A 22,082-nucleotide genomic window follows, 5' to 3' on the forward strand; every position below is an offset into this window, starting at 1 on the left:
AGAACCTACTTTGACTCTGCATCATACATATTCTTTCTCACATACTTACTGTATTCAGGTCTTATATTGTAGTAGCTTTAGGTGATTTAAAATATAGAACTACAATATAGTTTGCTCTTTTCCAGTGGCTGTGTTGCTAAGAAGACAAAATACTGTAGGGAACAGGAATTTAAGTGAGTCAGACCATTAGTAATATTTGCAAAATTAATTGACTTCTAAAAAATACCTGTAGAACCAACTACATGTCCACTTTCTGCATGACTAATGTGAGAGGCTCTGTTTCTAATAAATGTACTTACAGCTTCATTGCTGCAGCAGACCAGGATGGTCTGGTTTAGTTATAGTGATACATTAGTAGTTCAACAGATGAACACTGTTTCCATGAGATACTTGCTAACAATTGCAAATTGCAGAGAAAGAAATCAAATACTGTATTATATTCTTACCCATTCGTGGATTAACGGTCTTTAAAGTTTTAAAAAACATTTTTTAACACCCATCACTTTTTCTGACACTGTTCTTTTACTTATTCTTTTTCCTTATGTCCTTCTCCCAACCACTTAAATCTGTAAAGTTAGTGTATTATTTCAGAGAGCCTTAGAAACTAACCAGTGTTTGGTAACTGAAATATAAATTATTTTATTTTATGTATCACAATAAAGCAATGTGAAATGCTGATACATATCCTCAGTATTGTAATGCTGTAATGCACAGATTAATTATCCTAACTATTCCATGTAGCTTTTTCATGGTAATGATTTAAGAAATATTTGAACACTGAAGTAATTACAGAATAGATGAACATTTCAGTATGACTTGAAGTGGTTTTGATGTCTGTTGGAAGAGTTGTTTTCAAAAGACACTACCACATTACCAAGATTTTTATTTATTCAGCTAATACATTTACATCTATGCTTTTTATTTAACTTTTGATAACAGAGTAGACCATGAGGATCTGTTTTATTTCTCTTAATATGAAGTAAAAGAATCATGTTTTCACCATGGAGTTGTATATAAAAGCGTGCAAAAACAATCAGTCTTTCAGACCATACCATGGGGACAAGTTTCTTCTTGAGTTTCAGGCAATATTCTAGCACAAGTAAAGAAGCAGAAAAGAGTAGCAAATAAATTGCAATTCCTTCATGGACACTTAAAACAGGATAATGTCTAGTTGCAATTTCCTCTGACTACCCCTGTCAGAATCTTACTCTGTTTTGGATACAAAATAAAAACCAAAGTGGAAAAGAAAAGCTACTTTTTTCTGCATCCGATTTCATACCTTTTAATGCTGGTAGACAGGCTCATTAATTTCAATGGGTGTTGGATCAGGCTACAGATCTGGAATCCTAAACTTACTTTTCCAAAAATAGATTACATTTTTATTTCTTCATTATGCCCTAATTTGAAGTCCCTTGAATCAAAATATTATACTATCTCACAAAATAATGCAGATAAAACTAAAATTCCACTCAACACTCACATAGCACTTTTCCTCTTCAAAGCATTTTAGCATCACTGATTAATCATAGCATTAATTAAATGACTATATTTTTTTTAAAAATTCAGCCTTCCAAAAGCTCTGTTCTCTGCAGGGAGCAGGGAAGAGCATAGCGAGGGACTAAAACCAGCTCCAGTAATCAGGAAACTTGGCCTGCAGCAATTAAACTGAGGAATCACTTCCCTTTCAGAATCTTTTTTACCTTGGGCTAGTGGAAAGATGAAAGGAAAGATGACAGTGCAGTCTAAACAAGAAACAAATCTCTTGGCTTGTAAAGGAGCTGGTTAATTGGATATATTTGCACTACCTGAATCAATAGGTAGGCTCACAAGTCCTTTCCACATCTTTTCTAGTTTGTATACCTGGCAGGAAATGCAATCAAAATTAATTAGAAAGGAAATTATTTGAGTTATTGCACACATGGACTCCATCCATTCTGGATATAAAACCCAGACATGCAAGAATAAATTCCTTGGATCCAGCAACAATTAAGCCTTAGGCTGTCAATTTTGTTCTCAGACAACCCTCCAGAGCTAAGTCTGCAAGGGAGACAGCCAAAGCCACCACTCAAATCCTTTTTTCTGGCCAAGAGAGCAGAAGCAGCAGAAGAGTAGCAATACCTCTGACTGTTTGCCTTTAAAAATGCTGATTTCTTCACTGCTGAGGGTGACAAATAGAATCTTATTAGTGGATATTTTTCTCCTTCTGTGGACCCAGCAGTTATTTGGCATACCAGGTCAGCAGATAATTAGGCAGGTCAAGCTGAACTTGAACTGACTCATTTTTATGGTCCCAGCATGGGTGGAACAGTCAACAAATTAATGCTTGCACCTCTTCCCAAATTCATCTTCATAAACCAGATTGCAAGTCAGAGAGCACACCCTTGAGTTGGGTTGTGTTTGATGGTTGCTTCGTTTCTCCAGCATGAGAGAGGAAGGATTGCTGACACATGGATGAACATTCAAAGCAGAAGCCATCCACTGTGCTGGGTGAGAGGTGTTGTTATGAAACAGAAAATCCATTTGGCCGTGGTACACATAAATCCATTTCAGTATTAGTCTTCTGACTGTTTCACTGCAAACATATATGCCCCTGAATGGCATCTGGTTTCTCCAGAAATCCACATGGCAGGCAGCATGCATCCCATGAAAATTGCCAAAAGGACAGCAGCAAAGATGGAAGAGGCAGAGATGCTCAACAGGGTCTCAATGCAGTGCTTCTACCCTTGGCATTACCTCCGACAGAGCAGCTGAAGTGCTTCTGTGTGCAAAGTGCAGACATGCATCTAGCCTTTAAAGCACATGTTAGAACATGAATTAGCAGGTTATAGTCAGCCAAAGAACCCTGGAAGTTCTTCATCTGTAGATTTTACAATAACTGCTGGTATAAAGTCTGAATATCTGTTGTCTCACTGTGTGAGAGACAACCAGTATATGAAGGAGTTCCATTGAGACAGGAGTAAAATCAGTATTAGAAATAACAGCAGATTAAATAGCTGCATGTGGAATTGAGATATACAGGAGAGACAACAAGAGTAGTACAAGAGCAATAGCATCCGGTGCTTTTGACTCTAAAATCTGTGCTTGCAAACTAGCTAAAATGTCCTTTAGTTGAGAACATTAAAAAGCGTGAGTCTGTGGTGGTTAGGGGTGGGACTGGGAACACAGCAGTGTGACAAAAGCAGGATCTAGCTGACCATCAAAGTGTAGATATTTAAACCAAAGTGATGAGAGATTGGAAAAGCTTGACAAACAAGGCAGATGCAGAAATTTACAAGATGTGGCAAAGGACAATGAAAACTTCACAGTTAATACCCAAAGGTTCGAGGGGATGCAGCTCAAGGAAGAAAAATTATTAGTCATGTAGTAGAGGGGAGAGAGGGTAGCCCTGAGAAGATGAGTTGAACACACGGAAAGTAATCAGCCAGAGGAAGGCAGGAAACATATGAAATGGAAAAGTTATGTTTCTGGAAGCAGAAAGAGAAGCTTCAGATAGGCTGAAGGAGGAGGGTAACTGGGTTAAAATGCTGTTACAGGAAAGAAAATCTGTGAAGGGTCTGAGAAAGCATGTTGCTGAAAAGCGGTGATTACACTGCACCCAGCTGTGATTTCCCATGGCATGTTCAGGTTCAAAATACCAGAATGCTTCTCTTTTGTCTTTGTGTAATGCTGATGGTTTCTATACATGCTGCTCTTTCATCCTTGTTATAGATGTGCCCTTTGTCATTCCTTGTTCTCCTCATACCTTTTGCAAAATATAGGACTAACATCTTTAATCTTTTTCAAAAGATAAAAGCTTCTATATTGGTTACCCTTTTAGATATTTGATTCTTTCACAAGCAAATCTCAACTGACATTGCCACACAGTTATTGGTGTTCTACATGCTTTTATCACCTAGTTTGAGGGTTTCTTCCCTAAAACTGTAAAAGATTACTATTCCTGTTCCCTGTAGGGCTTTATATGCTGCACTGCTGATGGCTGAATTTATTCTTGATAAAAAAAAGATTTTTAAAAAAGAAAATCAATGACTGACATATCACATATAATGCATCAGGGAAGACACTGTTCCTCTTTGTTGTGTTCCATACCAAATACCAATCTTATGTCTGGAAATTTTGCTGCCTGTCATCAGAGATGGTGAAAAACTGAAAGTGTGTATCATTTATCTGAAGTGAAGAGGGAATCTGAGACCTCCACCTGATTCTTTGTTCAGTCTCAGCAGCCATGAGCAAAGTGCACCTGGATCCTTGGGGGCACAGGAGGTCACGTGTGTGTAATGGTTTTTATTCTTTCTTTAGTCTCAAAAAATAATTTATCTCTACGGACTCTTAAAATTTAAATTTTAAAAAAACTGCAAGGAAATTATATCTGGTATTGTTCTCTTGCTCAAAGTACTCATTATCCCAACTTAATTGGCAAGTTATGCTTAATGTGAAGTAGCTAAAACAGTGGCTTCCAGCCCATGAGGCTTGAGCTGCTTACTAAAACCAGTTTAAGTTAACTCATCACTCTTTCCTGTATAAATTATTGACCTGAGGTGATAGGTTTTTTTGATAGGGATAATTGCAGTTCTATAGTTAATTCCCATTATGTAGTGTAGTACATATTTATTTTGAAGTGCCAGAGGTTACAAATGTTTGTGCATGTCACTAACATAAGAAGTAAAAGGACCTGAGTACCTAATCAACGTTTTTGGCCAAACATTGAGAATGATATCTAGGTGCCTAGAGATAAGCATTAAACTTTGAGGACCAAAGGGTATCCAATTTTGTTTATATCTGCTTTTCCAGAAGCCTGTGCATCTTCCATAGATCTACTAACTGTGCAGGTATCCAAGTATCCAAGGAAATTTGAAACCATGTTGCCCCCATCTGTTTGGACACATAAATTTCCCCCTATTTACCTGAAAATGGTTTGATTTTTTTTTTCTTTTTTTTTAACACTTCCATCCCAAAGCGATCCAGAATTGTCCATTCTCTGACTCTTGCTAGAAGTGGTGGGGCTCATGCTATTTGGGGCATGCTCTTCAGTCCTACTGCACCAGGGTTTTTCCACTTTCTTATTCCAGTAACAATTCTTGCACAGTGGTCTTAGGAATAAGAAACAGATGTGTTGTGATGAGCAGCATCAAAGACCATGAGCCAGCACAGGCCAGGCCATGGGGTTTGACAGCAGACACTACCTTGAAGTATGATAAACCTGCTCTGTCCACAGCTGAAGTCATGTCAAATGAGGGGCCCCAGAAGGAGGGAAGAGAGCATTGCTGTATGCAAGCTGTGGGACTTGCAGTCCCTCTCATGCAAGGTACCCTGCAGTAGGCACTGCTACAGACTGTATCTTTCAGAGTCAGGTGGAGAGCAAAGTCACTGGCTGGGTGGTTGCAGTGGAAAGCCTGTCTGGAGGCAGTCATGTCATTTAGTGGGGAGCAAGAGGGCATTAAACTCTGTGCTGGCTGATGACGCTTATTTCAGGTTGTGCTGCTCTGTCTTCTTTTATAAACCTTCTTTCAAAAGGTTACAAATCTTTGTAAACCAACATCGCCTCATAAGGTGGATTTTTTTCTTACTCTTCACTCACCTTTCCTGCTGCTCCCCAAAGTCTGAGGATTAATCATTTACTCAGTGGGTCAAGTGTCTCTCAGCCTCAGTACTGCAGTCTTTTTTGCTTTCAAATATATAGGTTTGTGTCTCCTTCCATCTGCTGCCTTCACTCGTGGTTCAGCAACTCTAGCATTACCCTGCTTCATCTTCTTGGGCTTGCTTCCTACTCTGCCTCACAAATAAAAACACGTGTTTGGGTCAAAGAACCAGTATGACAGCATTTCTTACCTCTTAGCCTATTTTGCCTTTAAAATTCAGAGCAGTTTTCCCTCTTGAGTCTTTCACTGGTGAAAGAAAATCTCCTTATGCAAACTAACACACCTTTACCCTCTGAAATGACATGAAGTTGACTGCTGCTCTGATGCCTACACTATAACTTGTATTGTCCAAGTCCAGAGTCTGCTACATATTACAATAAGCATAATCATTCTTTTTTTATGGGCTCTTACACCCCCTCTTGCATCTCAGTACACACTAGAAAATTTCCAGTGTTCAAAGTACACAGAGGGCTCCTCTGGTACACCAACATGTGAACCCTGAGGGTAGTTCCAGGTGCTACACAGGTGCCAGTAGTGGTAATACATTACAGCTTAGAACAGTGGTATCTGACAGGGAAAACATGATGCAGGAATGAACCATCAAATATAGCCGTGTTTCTGCCACTGCTGTCATGTGATGAATACTCTCTAATTTATTAGATTACCAGTTGAATAATACACTGACTTAAGACCAAAATCTCTTCCATACAAATTAAGTAGACAGTTTTGGCTCATTTATTAAGTAATGATTGAAAGTAATAATAAAAGCTCTCCCAGTCCTATTCTTTTCATAACTGTGTGAAACACTGATGTTGAATAATACTAAAAACACTGGGGTGGTGAAATTGCCCAAAACCACATATGTCTAAGTGGAGTGCACATGTTAGAATGAAGAGAAGAAAATTCACACATATTCTGACATACAGGCACCATTAGTTCTGAAATAGGATATCTGTACCTTTACAACAAAGTATGATGGCATTTTGCCATTTTTATATTAGCTAGCTACATGATATGAATTAATGGATATCTTTGGGGAGGGGGGGAATAGTGAACAATTACTTTTATAGGAAAAGATCTATCACTAGGACAGGGGTCTTTGTTGGAATTAATATCTGTTTGGGGTTTCTTGTTTCTTTAATAGGTCAATTTTCCTAATCTTGTACTCTCAAACTAGGAACCATGTCACAACTATTTAATAAATTTGCCACTGTGTCAAAGGCATTACTCAGAGATGAGTGAAAATGGAAGTGGTTTCAACAAAGTTACAACAGCAGCGAATTTGTCTCAAGGCAATAGTAGGGAAGAATTTCCAGAAGTAGAACCTTATCTGTGATGATTTTGCTCTGGTTTAATCTACCAGAAGAACAGTTTGCTCTACTGCTTGGCTTTGAAGGCAGAATCTCTGTTAGGACAGTTATTTGATCCTCTGATGTGAAAAGTTTCCTGAATTAAGTAATGAAGGCAGGTATTAAGGTGCTGAGACTTTTATCATGCAAAGAAAAAGACATTAAATCTTCACTGTTGAAATAATAAGCAGATGCTATCATCTTACAGTCAAAGACTTAGTGCATGGTGTTAAATGAATCATCTTAATATGAAAATGATGGATGTCTTATCTTAGAAAAATAACTTTTAAATGTATAGTATCAGAAAAATGCTCTTCCAAGCACCCACAAGATAACCCTTTTCCTGTTATATCTATTTTATGTTTTTCTTCATTCCTTTAAGAGTAAAATTGGACAAATAAATACGTTTTCTTTTTTCCTTGTTGAGCTGTTGGCTATATTTAATCATATTATGTAAATCCTCTTTAAAAGTTTCAAATCAGTTTTGGGTCTTACAATGTGTAAAGTTGTTCAAATACAAAAATAAATTCTAAAAATCAATTTGTTTATAGATAAAAGTAGTTCTTCATGGACCCTAATGAAAATTAACAAAGCTATTTATTTTTAATATAATCCTTATACACATCTGCCTCTCTTCTCAGCATCCTCTTCAGTTCTCACTTCTTCCATTCAGGGAGGCTTCTTGTATTGCAAGCTGAATTGCCCAGCTCTCCTATTAGTGGTGCTAGATAATAGCAGTCCTAGATAACATTTTGCTGACATTCCTGTTGGGGCGCATTTGGGGGGACCCTCCAGGGTGTCCCCAGGGAGCCCCCTAAGCTGTGAGTTGGCTGGTAGCAGCAGGCAGACAAGGAGACTCCACACGGCTTCTGAGGGTGCTCATTAGATGAGAGTTTATTGGGGGTCCTACCCCCGGGAAGCAGAATGGTTTCTGAGGGAGAGGGGGGGAAAGGAGAGGGAAAGGGGAGGGGGAGAGAGGGGCTGAAAGAGCACCGGCCAGGGGAGCTGGCTGAGAGAGAGAGACCCATCCCCCTGACACACATAACAGGGAGATTCAAAGTGGGTGCGAATAAGATTTGGGCCAATGGGATACAGACACATGATACTTCAGGGGAGGATCACAGGCTTGGAATAAACCGTACATTTTCGAGAGTTGAGACAGAACACCACACATTCCAACACTGGTTTCCATTACACATTTCAGTCTGCTTTCAGAAGAGGCTCTTCACATGGAGAAACATAATTCTAAGTGCAAATGCTCTGTAGAATGTAACACACGCCAGTGCAGAAGTCAAGGATCACAGTTGTGTTGGACTGGTGCAACAGTACCTGTGGGAGGACTTCACATTCACACCACTGTATAGCAAAGTTTTTCTATAGCTCATGCTAGAAAACATGACTCTTCTTCATGTCTGTAGTAAAGAAGTAGGAGCATAACTGAGATAAGAAAAGTTAACCAATAACTGATGGAGTTTTTTTCTGTGAATGTCCTACAGTGATTTATTAACTAACTATATGTATAGTTCTAGAAAAACATCTTGCAGTATAAAGAATAGCCTTTGACTTTCAATTTCCATGTCTTAATTCTATATTAAAGCAAATTCTCTGCTTTTTCAATATAGTTTCACATAGCTAACACAGTGTTCGAAGTACTTAAACCACAGAAAATGTGCTAACAGTTACACTTGTTAATCAGTTTTAAGACCCACCTAAGCAGTGACTTGGATCAACTCTGTAGCTCAGCCGTTTCCTTCTTCTTCCAGCTGGTGCACCACCTGTGTTTGAAACTCTGGAAGGACATTTTGATGTCCTTGACCATTATGCCTGTCAGACTGTGGTCAGTTGCTTTATCCACATGGGTGAGCAGCTTTGTTGGAAGCAGCAGTTCTGTCTTTCACTGCCTCCTGGGGACAGGGCAGGGAGAGGGAGGCCTGTATCCCCAACAGGCAGCTCCTGGCAGGGGGACCTGGTATTGACATTACAGGTTCTGGTAGGGGGGGTCTCCAAACTGGACCAGCTTGCACAGCTGCCACAGATGAAATGCAGTGACTAGATTTTAGATCTACAAAATGTGAGTCTTCTGGTACTTGCTATCCAAAGGCTAAATTTGAAGCAATTCTTGGGGGAGAAAGAAGGGGAAGACAATTAAAAACCCCTACCAAACCCACTCAGAATGCATTTTACTTTAAATATGCTTCTCATTAAGAATTGATTGGTAATATTGTGCTGGGATTACTACAACTGGTCAGAGTAGGGAATGCTGTACTATCCTACTGTTACACATTATGTATAAAAAGCCTCTTTTATTGCTTTGAAGTATTTAATATTGACTTGATTTTCTCATGCCTAACTGAAGGGTGTGCACAGCAGAAATGTTAAACTGCTGAGCATTGGCATGTCCAGAATGCTTATGACCTACTTGACTGTGTCTGTTTTAGTTTTCCAACTGAGCTTTCCCTGATAGCTCCAAAGCCTTTATTTATTGCAAGAACCATCTTGTCTAGGCATGTGTACTGGTGTGAATACTACTGCCTGGAATACTAGACCAGTTCCAGGAAAGAAATCTGTTTGGGACAGCCATCCAGATTTCCTTACACCCAGTGTTCTGGGATGTAATCTTTAGCTGCTAATGAAATAATCATCATGAACTGATTCCACCAGAGGACTGAGGTGCTGAGATGCTCTGTTGCAATTTAAGTGAGGTCCAAAAAGAAAAAGGAATATTGGTCTGTTCTGGATGTGTGCACAGAGTAAAGCAGAAAGTCTCACTAATCTGATTTATCTACTTACACTTACTCCCGGCCAGTGGCAGACACTGCACTAGAGGAGTAAAAGCTACATCAAATCATAGTTTATTTTTTGAAACACCAGCTTAATTTGATATGTTGCAAACTGAAGTACTCAATGTAAGTGATACACAGCTGTTAATGTGTTCATGTTGCACAGAGCAGACAGATGCAGGTGAAAATAGCAATTCAGACTTTTCTGCAACAGTGTTTCTTATATGTGTAGGGAAAAAGAAGATTTTCAGTTTGCTCAAACAAATAATTTCTGAAAAAGAAAGAGGTGCTAACAACTGTGTTACATCTGATAGTAATAATATTGCTTAAAATTGTAACAGTGCAAGTAAATTAAATATTAAGTTCAAAGAAGTAAAAATGTTTGAGGACAGGATTTGTATTTGTATTGCAGCACACTGGAAAGATTCAAATCCTACTGTACACATTTTGTAAGCAGTCTGATGCTTTTTATAATCAGGAATGCTTTTACATAATATAGAGTTAGTATTTTCTAACACTTCACATTACCATAAAATCTATTTGATAATCTTTAACAGTTCAGTACAGAGATTTAAGTTTTTATCTGTATTATGAATATTCTGTTCAAATGACTGACTGTAGTTCCACTACATCAGGCAAAATTATGAGAAATAAAAATTGTTCAATGTCTGATAGTTAAAAAATGTGATTTTCCTCTTGCCTCTGCTTTCAAATATGGATACAAACAACTGAATTTATGAATTCAGAAATAAGATTTTAATAAGTATGCATAAACACTATGTGTAAACATTTTTAAGTTATCAAAAAAATCTGATTAAATTACCATATTATAGACAATAATCATACCTGATCATTCACAAAATGTAATGTAGATTAGATTACTAATTATGTTTATATTTCCCAATTTTCCTGTCCTTTTCATCCTGCATGATACACTCATGGTGATTGCTGTATGCAAGTTCCTAGCACATCTGCACTGAAGGTGATTCAAAGTTGTTTCACTGACCTCAGTAATAACTTCATCAGGCCTTCACCTTCTCTGATCTTCTCTTTATCACACTGAAGGATTGAGCAGCCATTTGCCATAATAGAAATCCTCTAGAACTTATGTGAGGCTTCTTGTGCATCTGTGCTGGTGCTAAACCTGCCATATATACATATATATATACATATACATATACATACATATATATATATATATATATATATATATATATTCTCAGAAGCTGCTTTTTTATAATTTTCACAAGCACTGCATGACTTTTAGGTGCAATTTTGAAAAAGAAATCTGTTTATTTAAGCATGAAAAATTATAATAATCTTAGAATCACTTAGGTTGAAAAATATCATCAAGCCCAGACATAATGTACAGAATTTGTTTTTATTTAAATGTTTGATATGACCATTTAAAAAATTCTTTTCATTTTGGGAGATTTTAAGTTCTGGAGGTTAGCATTTTTTTCAGTAAATCCTTACAAAATGGCAGATTGGAATAGATGCCAGAAAGGCTCCTTTTCTAGTCAGAACTGTGCATACAACTAAGGTTGTGTGAAAAAGATGGTATCCTCTTGAGCAATACAGGCTAATACTACTAAACACAGTTAAATTGCTGCATGTAGAATAGAATTAACCTTGTACAGGGAAGAAGTCTTCAGAGAAGACCTTTTGACAAGTAACAGCATCATTGGGTTTGTGTTCACTGTTGTGGTTTTAACAATTGATGCACATTCAATTTATGGTAACAAGCTGTGAGTGAGTTGTTTGGTGGGAGATGAGGATTTACCAAGTTCTGTGAATTGTGGTATTCAGGTTATCTTTGTGCATATGGCCTTCACCATCACAGTTCCATTCTCTTACGGATGTGATGTGGCCGTTTTGGAAGTCTCTGACTGATGCAGTACGGAAGTATTAACAGGGTCCATAATGTGTGAAATGCTTGAACATGCAATCATGTAAATACGGCTTGCTCCAAATTAATACCAGTATCTAATTAGATGACGTGCAATGATGCAAATGGTGCTATTAATCTTGCGTGTTTCCCCTGTACTTCTCCGTCACCCTTTATTGCCGTATCTTCTGAATTCTCCCTTTGTTTTCTTTCAACAAAGGCAAGTATGCCATGAGGGATCTGGTCCACCGGCTGCCAGGCGCTAACAACAGCAACAGCTCAGCAAGCAAGGCCATGTCTGATGACACCGTTACTGCCATTTGCTGCACTCTGCATGAAGTCATCACTAAAAACATGGAGAATGCCAAGGCCTTACGAGATGCTGGCGGCATTGAGAAACTGGTTGGCATATCTAAGAGTAAAGGAGACAAGTATGTTTTGCAAATCACCTTGCACCTTTTTAACCTGTCCAGTAGTTGTTACTAGTCCTGAATGTGTTTATCTTCTCTCTGCAATCGTGAGTTGAATCCTTTCGTTTCAACAGAAATCACATGCCCGGTGTGAAGGGTGACAAGAAACAGACAATGCCAATACCAAAAGTCTGCTTTGGTTTGTTTTTGACATGCCATCCACAGTGAAGGGACACTCCATGTGCATTTTAAGGAAGAGTAATTATCTACAGTAACCCCTACCTCTAAGCAATTGCAGAAGATCCTGATAAACATTAGGGATCGGAGTGGTTGGTTTGCACCCTGCACAAGGTGTGACATGCAGGTGGAGGGGTCCTTTGGAAAAAGGACCTCACCCCAATTCTGGTACAGCTTCTCTTGATCTAGGAGTGAAGAATGTAAAGTCAATGTCCCTCTTCACAGCACCCTTTTCCCTGCCACCAGCTTAGTAGTAGATCCATGGATTTTTTTGACTGGTTGCTCTGAGAGAGCCTTTAGGCTGCTTTGTGATGCAAAAAATGTCTTGCACACAACTGTGACATTTTCAGAACAGCTATGGTTTCATCTTGTCTGTTTGGCTGTGTACACACTCTTCATGAAGAGTTCACTCTTTATCCTTCTTTTGCCTAAAACAGATAGCCTGGTTCTCATATTTGTCAACCTGATGAAGTATAGTGCAATGGGACTATGGCAGTTTGAAAACAAAAAGCCTTCACTGTAGTGTACAAAACCCATCAGTCCACCTACTCGGAGCTGTCATCACACAGCCTACTGCAGCATCAGAGCTCTTAAAGAGCCCCACAAAGCCAGGCCACAACCTGAAGGAAAGATTTATGCACCCTACATTTGGTATGAGAACTTATGCTCACCTATGTGATTGGAGCATTGCCAGTATAATTTAATCACATTTCTTTTCCTCTATTGTCACCCTTTTCCTTTCATACCAAATTCATTATTGAAACATTCTTGCATTCAAATTGTAAGGGGTAAAAAGTAGTGTGACCAAGTATGTGATTCCAGCTGTGGGAGCTCCCCATGCTCTGCCAATTTATTTATATTTGTATTTTCTTATTATTGAATCTACCTAATTTTTTTATTTATATTTTCTAGATCAAATGTACTGACATTGCAAGCAGGTTCATATCCATTTCTCTTAAACTGAACGTGTATTTCCTCAGAGTAATGCACTTGTCTACCTGTTCATTATCTGGTAAAGAATACTAATACCTGTTGAGTCTGGAAATTTTGAAGTATCATGGGCAGTTTTAGGAGGATCCAAGGGCATAATTCCCTGTCTGAATAAACCTCATAACTGTGAAATACATCTATTTCTAATTAAACTAGAGCAGAGTAATTACAAAATACCCTTCCAAGTCATGATATGCATCCCTCCTCTCAAGTACTTTGACCTGCAGTCCTATATTATTATTTTTACAGGTTACACAGTTCTAGAACAAGAAAACCTGTCAACACACAGTGCTGCAAATGCCCATCTTAAGTAAAAGTTCCATTTTTCAGCTTTCAGAAATGTCAGTACTGTGTGTTATTGGTTTGGTTTGGTTTCTTAAAGGTAATTCATTGTTTGAAAACCGAAATTGCTGGTTGTTGGACTGATAGAAAATTCTGACATGCTTACTTTAGTACAGTAAATCACTTCTGTATGAAATCATTTTGTCCAGTATGAAGCAACTGCTTCTGAATGTGCAGGATACTGAGCTGGCCGTGCATCCTGATATGTGTCAGTGCCAGTAGTTTGGGGCTGGCCCTGATAGCCTTTGGAATATGCCCAGGGCTTGAATAGTCTCCTTGTATGACTGCATGAGAGAACTGGTGTTCATAAGGTTATTTATACTGGCCAAGCCCCTATCAGCTTCACATAGCTCCTGCCTCTCCTCAGTACTTACAGAGTGGTTGGCAAAGTTATTTTCCTGGTTACTCCATGCTTACCAGCACCCCACTAGCCAGTACAGCTGTAAGTATAATAAAAATAATTAAGCTTGAAAGGGCTTATCAAAACCCTGTTTACCCACCTACTGCTCTACTCCGGGTGAGAAATGAAATAGAAGTGGAAAAAAAGCACCAAATAAATTACTAGGGAAATGTTGTATTAATGAATCAGTTGTGTCATAACAGTGTTTTACCAGCTTGCATATCAGCCTACCAGTGTTTCTTCTCAGAAGTCACAGAATGAACCAAAGCCTGGCCCCTGCCCAAAGCAGCAACTTGTGATTGCTGCTGGTTTTCTGGTTTCTCTTTGATGTTTCAAACCATATGCCTCTTCTGAGTAAAACATAAATCACCTCAATGACTGCCCCAAACTCCATCAATCCTCACTCTGGACTTTGGCCTTTGCAAGGTTTTTTAGTGTTCTACTGCTTTTTTTTTTTTTGTATTTTTGATCCTGCACAGTGTATGCTTCCTTAATGGGCTGGGTTATTTTCCTGGTCCTTTTCTATTTGACCCTTCCTCACTGTGATGAATACTCTGGATTTTTTTTTTAATTACCTATTCCAGCAGGAATATATGACACCAGCTGATTGTAACAATAGTTTAGACCTTCTTTCAAAACTTGTGTGAAGAGAAATACCATGTGAAGCTACATGGTTTTCAACATGACTTTGCATTCCTGTCATTAAAGGATAATGGTGTGAGCAAAATCCTAGTCCACATTTGGATTCCTAATGAAATTTATCATAACTTTTTATAATCAGTTATATTTCTGCATCTTGGCTCTGCATTTCAAAACCAGTGCTCATTACCCATCTAGAGTTTCTTTTGGCCACTGCTGAGAGGAGCTAAATGAGTTGAGTGCATTGTACTGAGCTAGAGTTCAGCAGCTTGCAAAAAAAGAAATTCTGCTCTGTCTCCTTGTCCTTTATGCCAAAGTTGTAGCATATCTTAGATATACATAATGTCAGTTGGGTCCTCAGCAATTTTGCCAATTACTACCTCCTAATCCTCTTACTATTATTTATTTCTGCTTTCAGCAGAAATCCCTGTGTATACTGAGATGCACAAGTTTTTTACCCTCACTGATTAATTAGTACTATAGAAATAGGATATATTGCCCTTGCTTAAAAACACATTGGTCTCCAAGATGATCTTATGGTATACTTGAAACACACTTCATTTGTGGGTTTAAATCCGTAGCAATGCATTTGAAAATTGGACTGAATGGTGTCCTTTATTTAACAGTCTCTTTCTCACTCTTTTTCTCTCTCTTTCTCCATTTTTAATGTATGTATGTAACAGGCATTCGCCTAAAGTGGTGAAAGCAGCATCTCAGGTCCTCAATAGTATGTGGCAGTACAGAGACCTGAGAAGTCTCTACAAGAAGGTAAGGCTTGGGTTTTTTCTAGATTTATCATCTTTCATACTGTTATCCAAATTTGGGGGCTGAGAGACTTTAGACCAAAACATTTGTTTATGTAACCGGAAATTCACTTGGAGTTGAAAGTTTCAGATACTTGGAGTTCTTATTTTTTCCTTAATTTCTACTTTTAACATAAAAATGCCCTTTGAAAATATGTGTGATGGTGAAAATGGGATGTGAATTTGATTTTGAAATAAATTCATACAAAAGGTGCTGGATCTGACAGCCCTGGAGAGTGAAATCCTCTGTACATTGTATGTAAGCTCTCCTACTGGAACAGTCCTTCTTACATCTCCTCAGCTTTTCCAGAGGAGATTACCAGATTTCCAGCCCTTCAGCTCCCAAATTTCCTCATGAGATTGTAAACAAGAGTATCTGAAGGAGTGGTGCTTAGGGACCAGCTACATATGGAGCTGGGCAGAAACCTGTAGCTTTGTTTCTAATCAGCCAGCACACAGTGGCATCATATACCTGGTTTTCACTCTGTTGAGTCCATAGTACCATGCCATTCCCACAGGCCTGCTAACCTCTTGAAAATGAATTGCAATAAAGTAATATAATACTGTGAAACAACATTCTATACAGCTTTTTTAACTTAAAAGTTACTTAGTAAATGAAAACATTTACAGTAATTCTTGCTCAATATTTCCAAAATTAATTACATTCCATGTGAGTATGAGCCTGCAGATTTAGTTCTTCAATGTCTTCTTGCTTGGAATGTCACATCTAATGTAAGTGATATTTGTATTTGGAATCTCATCAGAGAGAGCTAAAACTTCATGTGGCATCTTCAGTTCAGGCCCTAGTTAAGGCTGAGGCATAAGGATTGTGAAGTAGGGAAGGTTCACAGTGGTGTGGTCTGTGTTGTATTCTGCACAAGAAAATAGCTTAGTTACTTGAAATGTATGCACCAAATCTCAAGCTGGCAGAAGCTGACCTTCTGTGTGAAATGCTGTTCTTTTGCATGCCTCATCCCTGCTTGTGTCAAGTCTGAGGAGTGAGGAAGATGATTATTGAGTCTCTCCCATTGTTCACTTCCAGTATTTTCAGTCACCCTTGGCAGCCCTAGGGATGCCATATGTGAACATGCTCCAAGTAACAAGCTGGTCCTCAACTGTCCCATTAAGAGGTGGGAACAAACACGAGTAGGCTTTTCTTGATCCAAGGCAGTAACACACTGGAAGTGTGCGTAGCCTGACTTCTGTGCATGTGGGTGGCTGCACTGTAGAGGCTGAGCTGTTCTGCACCGTAATCTCTTCGAGGTTCTTACAATATGTGGCTCGTGTCCAACCTTCTGTCTGCATATATGTGTCGTGATGGAAAAGCAGTTTCTGGGATTGCTCCGTGCAGGAGGTAATAATGTTTGTGCTGTGTGGCTGCTGAGTTTACTGCTACCTAAGGGACACTGTTGACTGCTGGTGTGACTGCTGGTGATGGACTTACATACTAAGCATGTTCAGGTACTAAGTACCTTGCATGCATACAAGAGCATTTTCCATGGCCACAAATACATACTTGTGATATGGAAAATAGGACAGGCTAGCTTTAGAGGTAGCTTCCAGGACACTCATAGCAGACAGATTATGTATATTATCAGGAAGAGAATTGTATTAATGTCTATATTACTTAATTCCTACACAAAATCTTAAAATGAAGATCAGTCTCTACTACATATTTGTATACTAATTACATGCCATTAGATGTGCAGTTAAGCCTTGTGTAAGTATGGTTTCTTTCAATCAAAATGTTCAGATAGTTAATTTTAAATACTCCTTTTTATTGATATACATACAATTATCTTTATAAAATTACAATATTTATTAAACTTGCCTGTAACAGGCTGACTCTTACACTGGCTGTCTGAGTTTAACCACTGTTTGGAAGGCAATGGTTTTATGATAGGAAAATTAGAGAAGTTTGCATTATACTAATAGTCAGCTACTTATGTAATATAAAGATACTGGATCAATGCAATCTTTGTTTTGTCCCATTAAAATATATATGTACCAGTAAAAATGAGTGAACGTAGAGTGTAATATGATTAGCACTTTGCAGTATCTTGCACTTGCACAGCCTTTTTTTGAAGTGCAGGTAAATCCCATTGCATAACCATCAGCAATTTGCTCCCATATACCAAAGTATCTATACAATTGCTTTCAAAGAATTGGCCAACAGAGACACAATTTTGTATTGTAATACAAGGAAATTTCGAGCATACCATTATAGTTAAGTGAAAGCAGCAGCACTTATCTTCTGTTTGAGAAACAATGTAACCAAATAGTTTGAATTGTGACATATTTTAGAGCTACACGTTCACAATAAAGTAAGAAGTTGTAAAAAGAATAGAAGTATTATTCTTTGTATTAATGGGCAAAGAAGGCAATACATGTTTACTGCTGATACAGTAGCAGTCAATATATTTAGTCCAAGTATGACTGGATCAGCAAAAACACTAAAACCTCTTTCATTTTTCTAATTTTGCTCAACATTGCAAGGAACATCCTACAGCCAGCAGGAAATAAACTGCACTGACAGAAATCCAGAGTTGAGGATTGGTGTGAATGTTTTTTAAGTCCATAATATCTTATGCACTGTGTTTGCAGAGCCGTGCCACAACCTCTAGCCTTCCCTGGCAGGTTCTATCCAGTGTCTGGGGATTTCCAGGTCATAGCTGTGTTGTGGCTTTAGTGGGACACACAGACTCTTTAGGTTGGCTGATGTGGAAAAGACATAGAAAGTAAACAGCATTCAGATCTGTGAGTGAGGCAATAGTGTTAGATAGTTCTCTGTAGGCTTGTGCTTTGAAGGAAAAAAATCAATTTTGCTCCCTGGAGTGGTTAAGTTGGCACTGTCCTAACACAGTCCAACAAGGAAAAGTTATAAAATGTATAAATATTTCTGGTCCTAAAACTGTAGGGGAAAAAAAAAAAAAAAAAAGAAGACTTGAAAGACAAAGAGGAAGCAATTAATTTAGTCTTGAAATGAAGGAGTTGCCAGCCACCCCAAAAGTTGCAGGTCCTTCATCATGCAAGAGCTCATGGGAAATACTGTTTAATTTACAAGCAATAGCTGGTACAGAAATCCAGTCTCAAAAAGTCCACCAGGAGGAAAACAATGTTCAGGTTAAGTCACATATAAACAGTGATTAGATTATTTAGTGTGATTAATTTCTAGAAAGGAGGTTATCACATTTTTTATCAGTGGAGGAAATATGGTCTCCCAAAGACAATATCATCATTTTCAAACTTCTTTGTTTTCTACAAGCAAGACATATAATCATAAATGATCATTTATCTGTCTCCGTTTTCATGAGTCTGTTCCAAATTACTTAAAGTCTGATTTTCAAACATCCTTAATGGTCCCATGGCCCAAGGCCCCATGGGTGGGTCAGTGGCTCAACATGTCAGAAAAACAAGGTACAGGAGCTATCCCACGCCTTGTTCTTATGCTTCAAACTCCTGATGCATCCCTCCTCTTCAAGTGTCTTGGCAACCTGTGTTATAGAGTTAGCAGGGGAAATGAGAGCTGCTTACAGCATCCAGAAAGAGAGATCTTGCCCAATTTATGTTTAGCTTCTTAACCGAGGTGCCAGGAGTTACTTTGCGGCTTCTTTAAAGGCACCTATTTTTGACTCAGTATCATTGTCCCCTGCTCCAGTCTCTAGGATATTCACTGGTTGAATGTTTGGGGACACCTGAGAAAATACAGGTGTGACTATAAGAGAGCAGATTTCCATTAGCTGGCAAACTCTATGTCAATATTCAAGAAAACAGCCAACTAGTCTTAAATACAGATAGCTTGTTAAATTACATGAGGAAATTTGAGCAAAAGGGTTGTGCTAAATGAGCTTAACATGAAAGAAAATTTATTAGCTAAAAACAAGCTTCAATTAGCATTAAATGTGTGTAGCATTGAAGAGCTGGAGGAACTGTCAGGAAGAGTATGTTTTCTGTTAATTGGTTTGCTTTGCCTAACCACTTAGGCTCCAACAAAATATGTTTACATTCTATCATTATGTTTACACTTACTTTGTCTTCCAGTGTGTAAGCAGAGGTCATAATGAATTTGTAGAAAATATTTTTCTTTCCCATTTATTGTGGTAGGTTTCTGTTCTGCACGGAATAAAAATACCACCCAATGTTGGAAACCAGGGAGGCTGTTGAGGGCAGTTGTCCTTCAGCTTGTATTGTGCCATTTACAGCAGGGACACTTTTGTGATAGGCATTTAATGGAGTCACTCTGAAGATGGCCTTGTCTGTCATTGGTTAGGAAAAAATACATAGAATTGCCTGAAGTCTTCTTAGCAGTTAAGGCCATGTGGATATAGAAAAAGACTTGCTTTTCATGTGACTTTAAGAATAATAAGAAGATGGCTTTATGAGAAGTTCTTTATGACTAAATGCTCCATGAAAATTGACAGCATTAAAATTCAAAACCTTAGTCTCAAGGACTTTGAGAATCTAAAGTCTTTTCTTAAATAAAATATACCTACTCACCTTTTAAAAATGTTAATTACAATGTCCGATCATGTAAACTTGGGACACATAATTTGGATTTTCTTCTGGTAAGGTTATTATTATCAGTCAGACATCCCCCAAAAGGAAGCTGGTTTAGCTTAAATTTATCTAGTGAAAAGGTCTGTGCAGAACTTAAACCCTACATTAAAGATATAAATTCTAAATCCAGAGCATAATAATTCCTCAAAAATAGTGGCTTGACTTGAAGGAACTATTCATGTGTTCATATTATTCATGAGCATATGTACTTTGCAGTGCTGATCTTTCAGCGGGGCTTAATTTATTTTTGTACAATTGGCAAAAGCTTTTTCAGATTAATATGTCACCCTCTTAGAAAAAGGATTAATTAATTTAAGATAAACCCCCTTCTGTAATATGAAGCTAAAGTATCACTATAGAGAAGGCATTGTCTAGAGCCCATTTTTATATTAACTATGAAAATGCAAGTACCTGATTAATGATTGATTGATTGATTGATTGATTGATTTATGGCAGTGGGCGTCCCCAAGCTTCAGTGTGACTGATGACAGAGGATTTTCACCAACCCACGATTCTGGGTCATGGCACGCTCAGCATACTCTCTCCCAGAGCCAAGAAAACAGAATCTATTCCCCAACCCAGGTATTCTGGCTGTCAGCTGACTAGTCTTGCATTGTTCTGTTTCATGCATACTGAGATTTGTACCCAAAGCAGTTCTTCAGGAGACCTTTGAATCAAAAGTAACAAAGTCTAACTGGAGAATATGTTCTTAATTTGCACAGTTTAATTCACTGAACCCTGTAGGTTCTAGATGGAAAGTGCCTCACTTCACTTAGAGCAGAACTCTGCACACCTTCCTTGCACATACTCTACTGAGGACAGCACGTAGCAGTGAGAGGGACAAGTGCATTACATCCAGTTCCCTGACAATCCTTCTAGCATTTCTCTGATCTCTGTCCTGATTGCCTCAGCCTTTCAAAGGGAAAGGAGGCTGCTGATAAGTGCTATGTTGCAACAGCATTTTGAATTTACCAAGCACGTTGCTTTGTTTTATGGCACAACAGCATCTCTTAAGTAAAAAAGCAATGGCTGGACATTTCAATAAGGGGACCCCAGGTAAACTAGTAAACTGGCACATCTATAGAAAAATCAGTATGTCCAAGAGTCAATTAAATTCTTAAAATGTTAATTTTCCAAATCTCTATTAAGATCGATAGTGTACATTTATTAAGAGTGATAATGTACATTTCCTTCAGACAAGAATTGTAGGTGATGAGAATTAGCAGGACTGCCTCTTTTTTCTTTTTTTTTATTAGAGGCAGTCTTTATTTTGAGGTACTAAAATTCCATTTACTTAACCAAGTGTATTCTTTTTTTTCCTTTTAATATTTTTTCCATAATAAAATACTATTTTGTGGCATTATGACAAAACCGAAATACCTTCTACATACACACAACATCCTAGTAAGTCCATGGAGTGACTGTGTTTATGTCTGTGCATTATGCATGTATGTATATATATGTGTGTGTGTATATATATATATATATATATATATATATATATATATATTCATACATACAGGTTTGTATATTATCTCTGATAAAATATTAAGAGGAAATTGGAATTTACATGTTTTTCCTGGCCCCATAGAACATAGTAGCTATGCTATTACTTTCATCTTTTTGGTTTTTTGCACTACCTTTGCCTGGAAAAGAGAAGACATCAGAGAAGACCTCATTTAAATACTCCAGACATAAATATCTTTCAAGGTTAGGGTAAATCCTTTTCATCTTTAGCTAACAGGAATATAGTTAAAACACCCAGTATTTCATCTTCTGATATATTACATTACTTTCTTTTGTTAATTAGGAACTAGGCAAAGTCCTAATTTGACTTTAAATAAAGGAAATGTGGAATTTTTTTGCCAAAGTAAAATACTCTCCAGCCTTTTTAAAGCATAATCTGCTTAATTTTAGTAGAAAGAGATTCTATAACCAATATAGCAAAATAGTTATAGTCTACAAATGTATACTTTCATTTTTTCTTTCTCAAGGAACACGTGATTTGCCTTTAGTTGAGCATTTTAAATGTGGCTTTTTATCAATTGGCA

General features: G+C 37.9%; 1 protein-coding gene across 11 annotated transcripts in view; it reads left to right on the plus strand.

Moving 5' to 3' along the window:
* The window catches only part of CTNND2 (catenin delta 2), a 631,469-nt gene that overhangs the window by 584,511 nt on the left and 24,876 nt on the right, over positions 1–22,082 (plus strand). For 10 of the 11 annotated variants that reach the window (XR_008434168.1, XM_053959428.1, XM_053960173.1 and 7 more), the window contains 3 exons: positions 11,874–12,084; positions 15,355–15,439; positions 20,488–20,613. Coding sequence is in view for 10 of the 11 variants with exons in the window: in XM_053959428.1 (XP_053815403.1) it covers positions 11,874–12,084; positions 15,355–15,439; positions 20,488–20,613 (422 nt within the window). In the remaining variant the exon portion in view is untranslated. The remainder of the gene's footprint in view (positions 1–11,873; positions 12,085–15,354; positions 15,440–20,487; positions 20,614–22,082) is intronic. The other variant, XM_053959656.1, reaches the window with a different exon arrangement.

This window comes from Vidua chalybeata, chromosome 1 (genome assembly GCF_026979565.1).
Source record: "Vidua chalybeata isolate OUT-0048 chromosome 1, bVidCha1 merged haplotype, whole genome shotgun sequence".
Classification (NCBI taxonomy): Eukaryota; Metazoa; Chordata; class Aves; order Passeriformes; family Viduidae; genus Vidua; species Vidua chalybeata.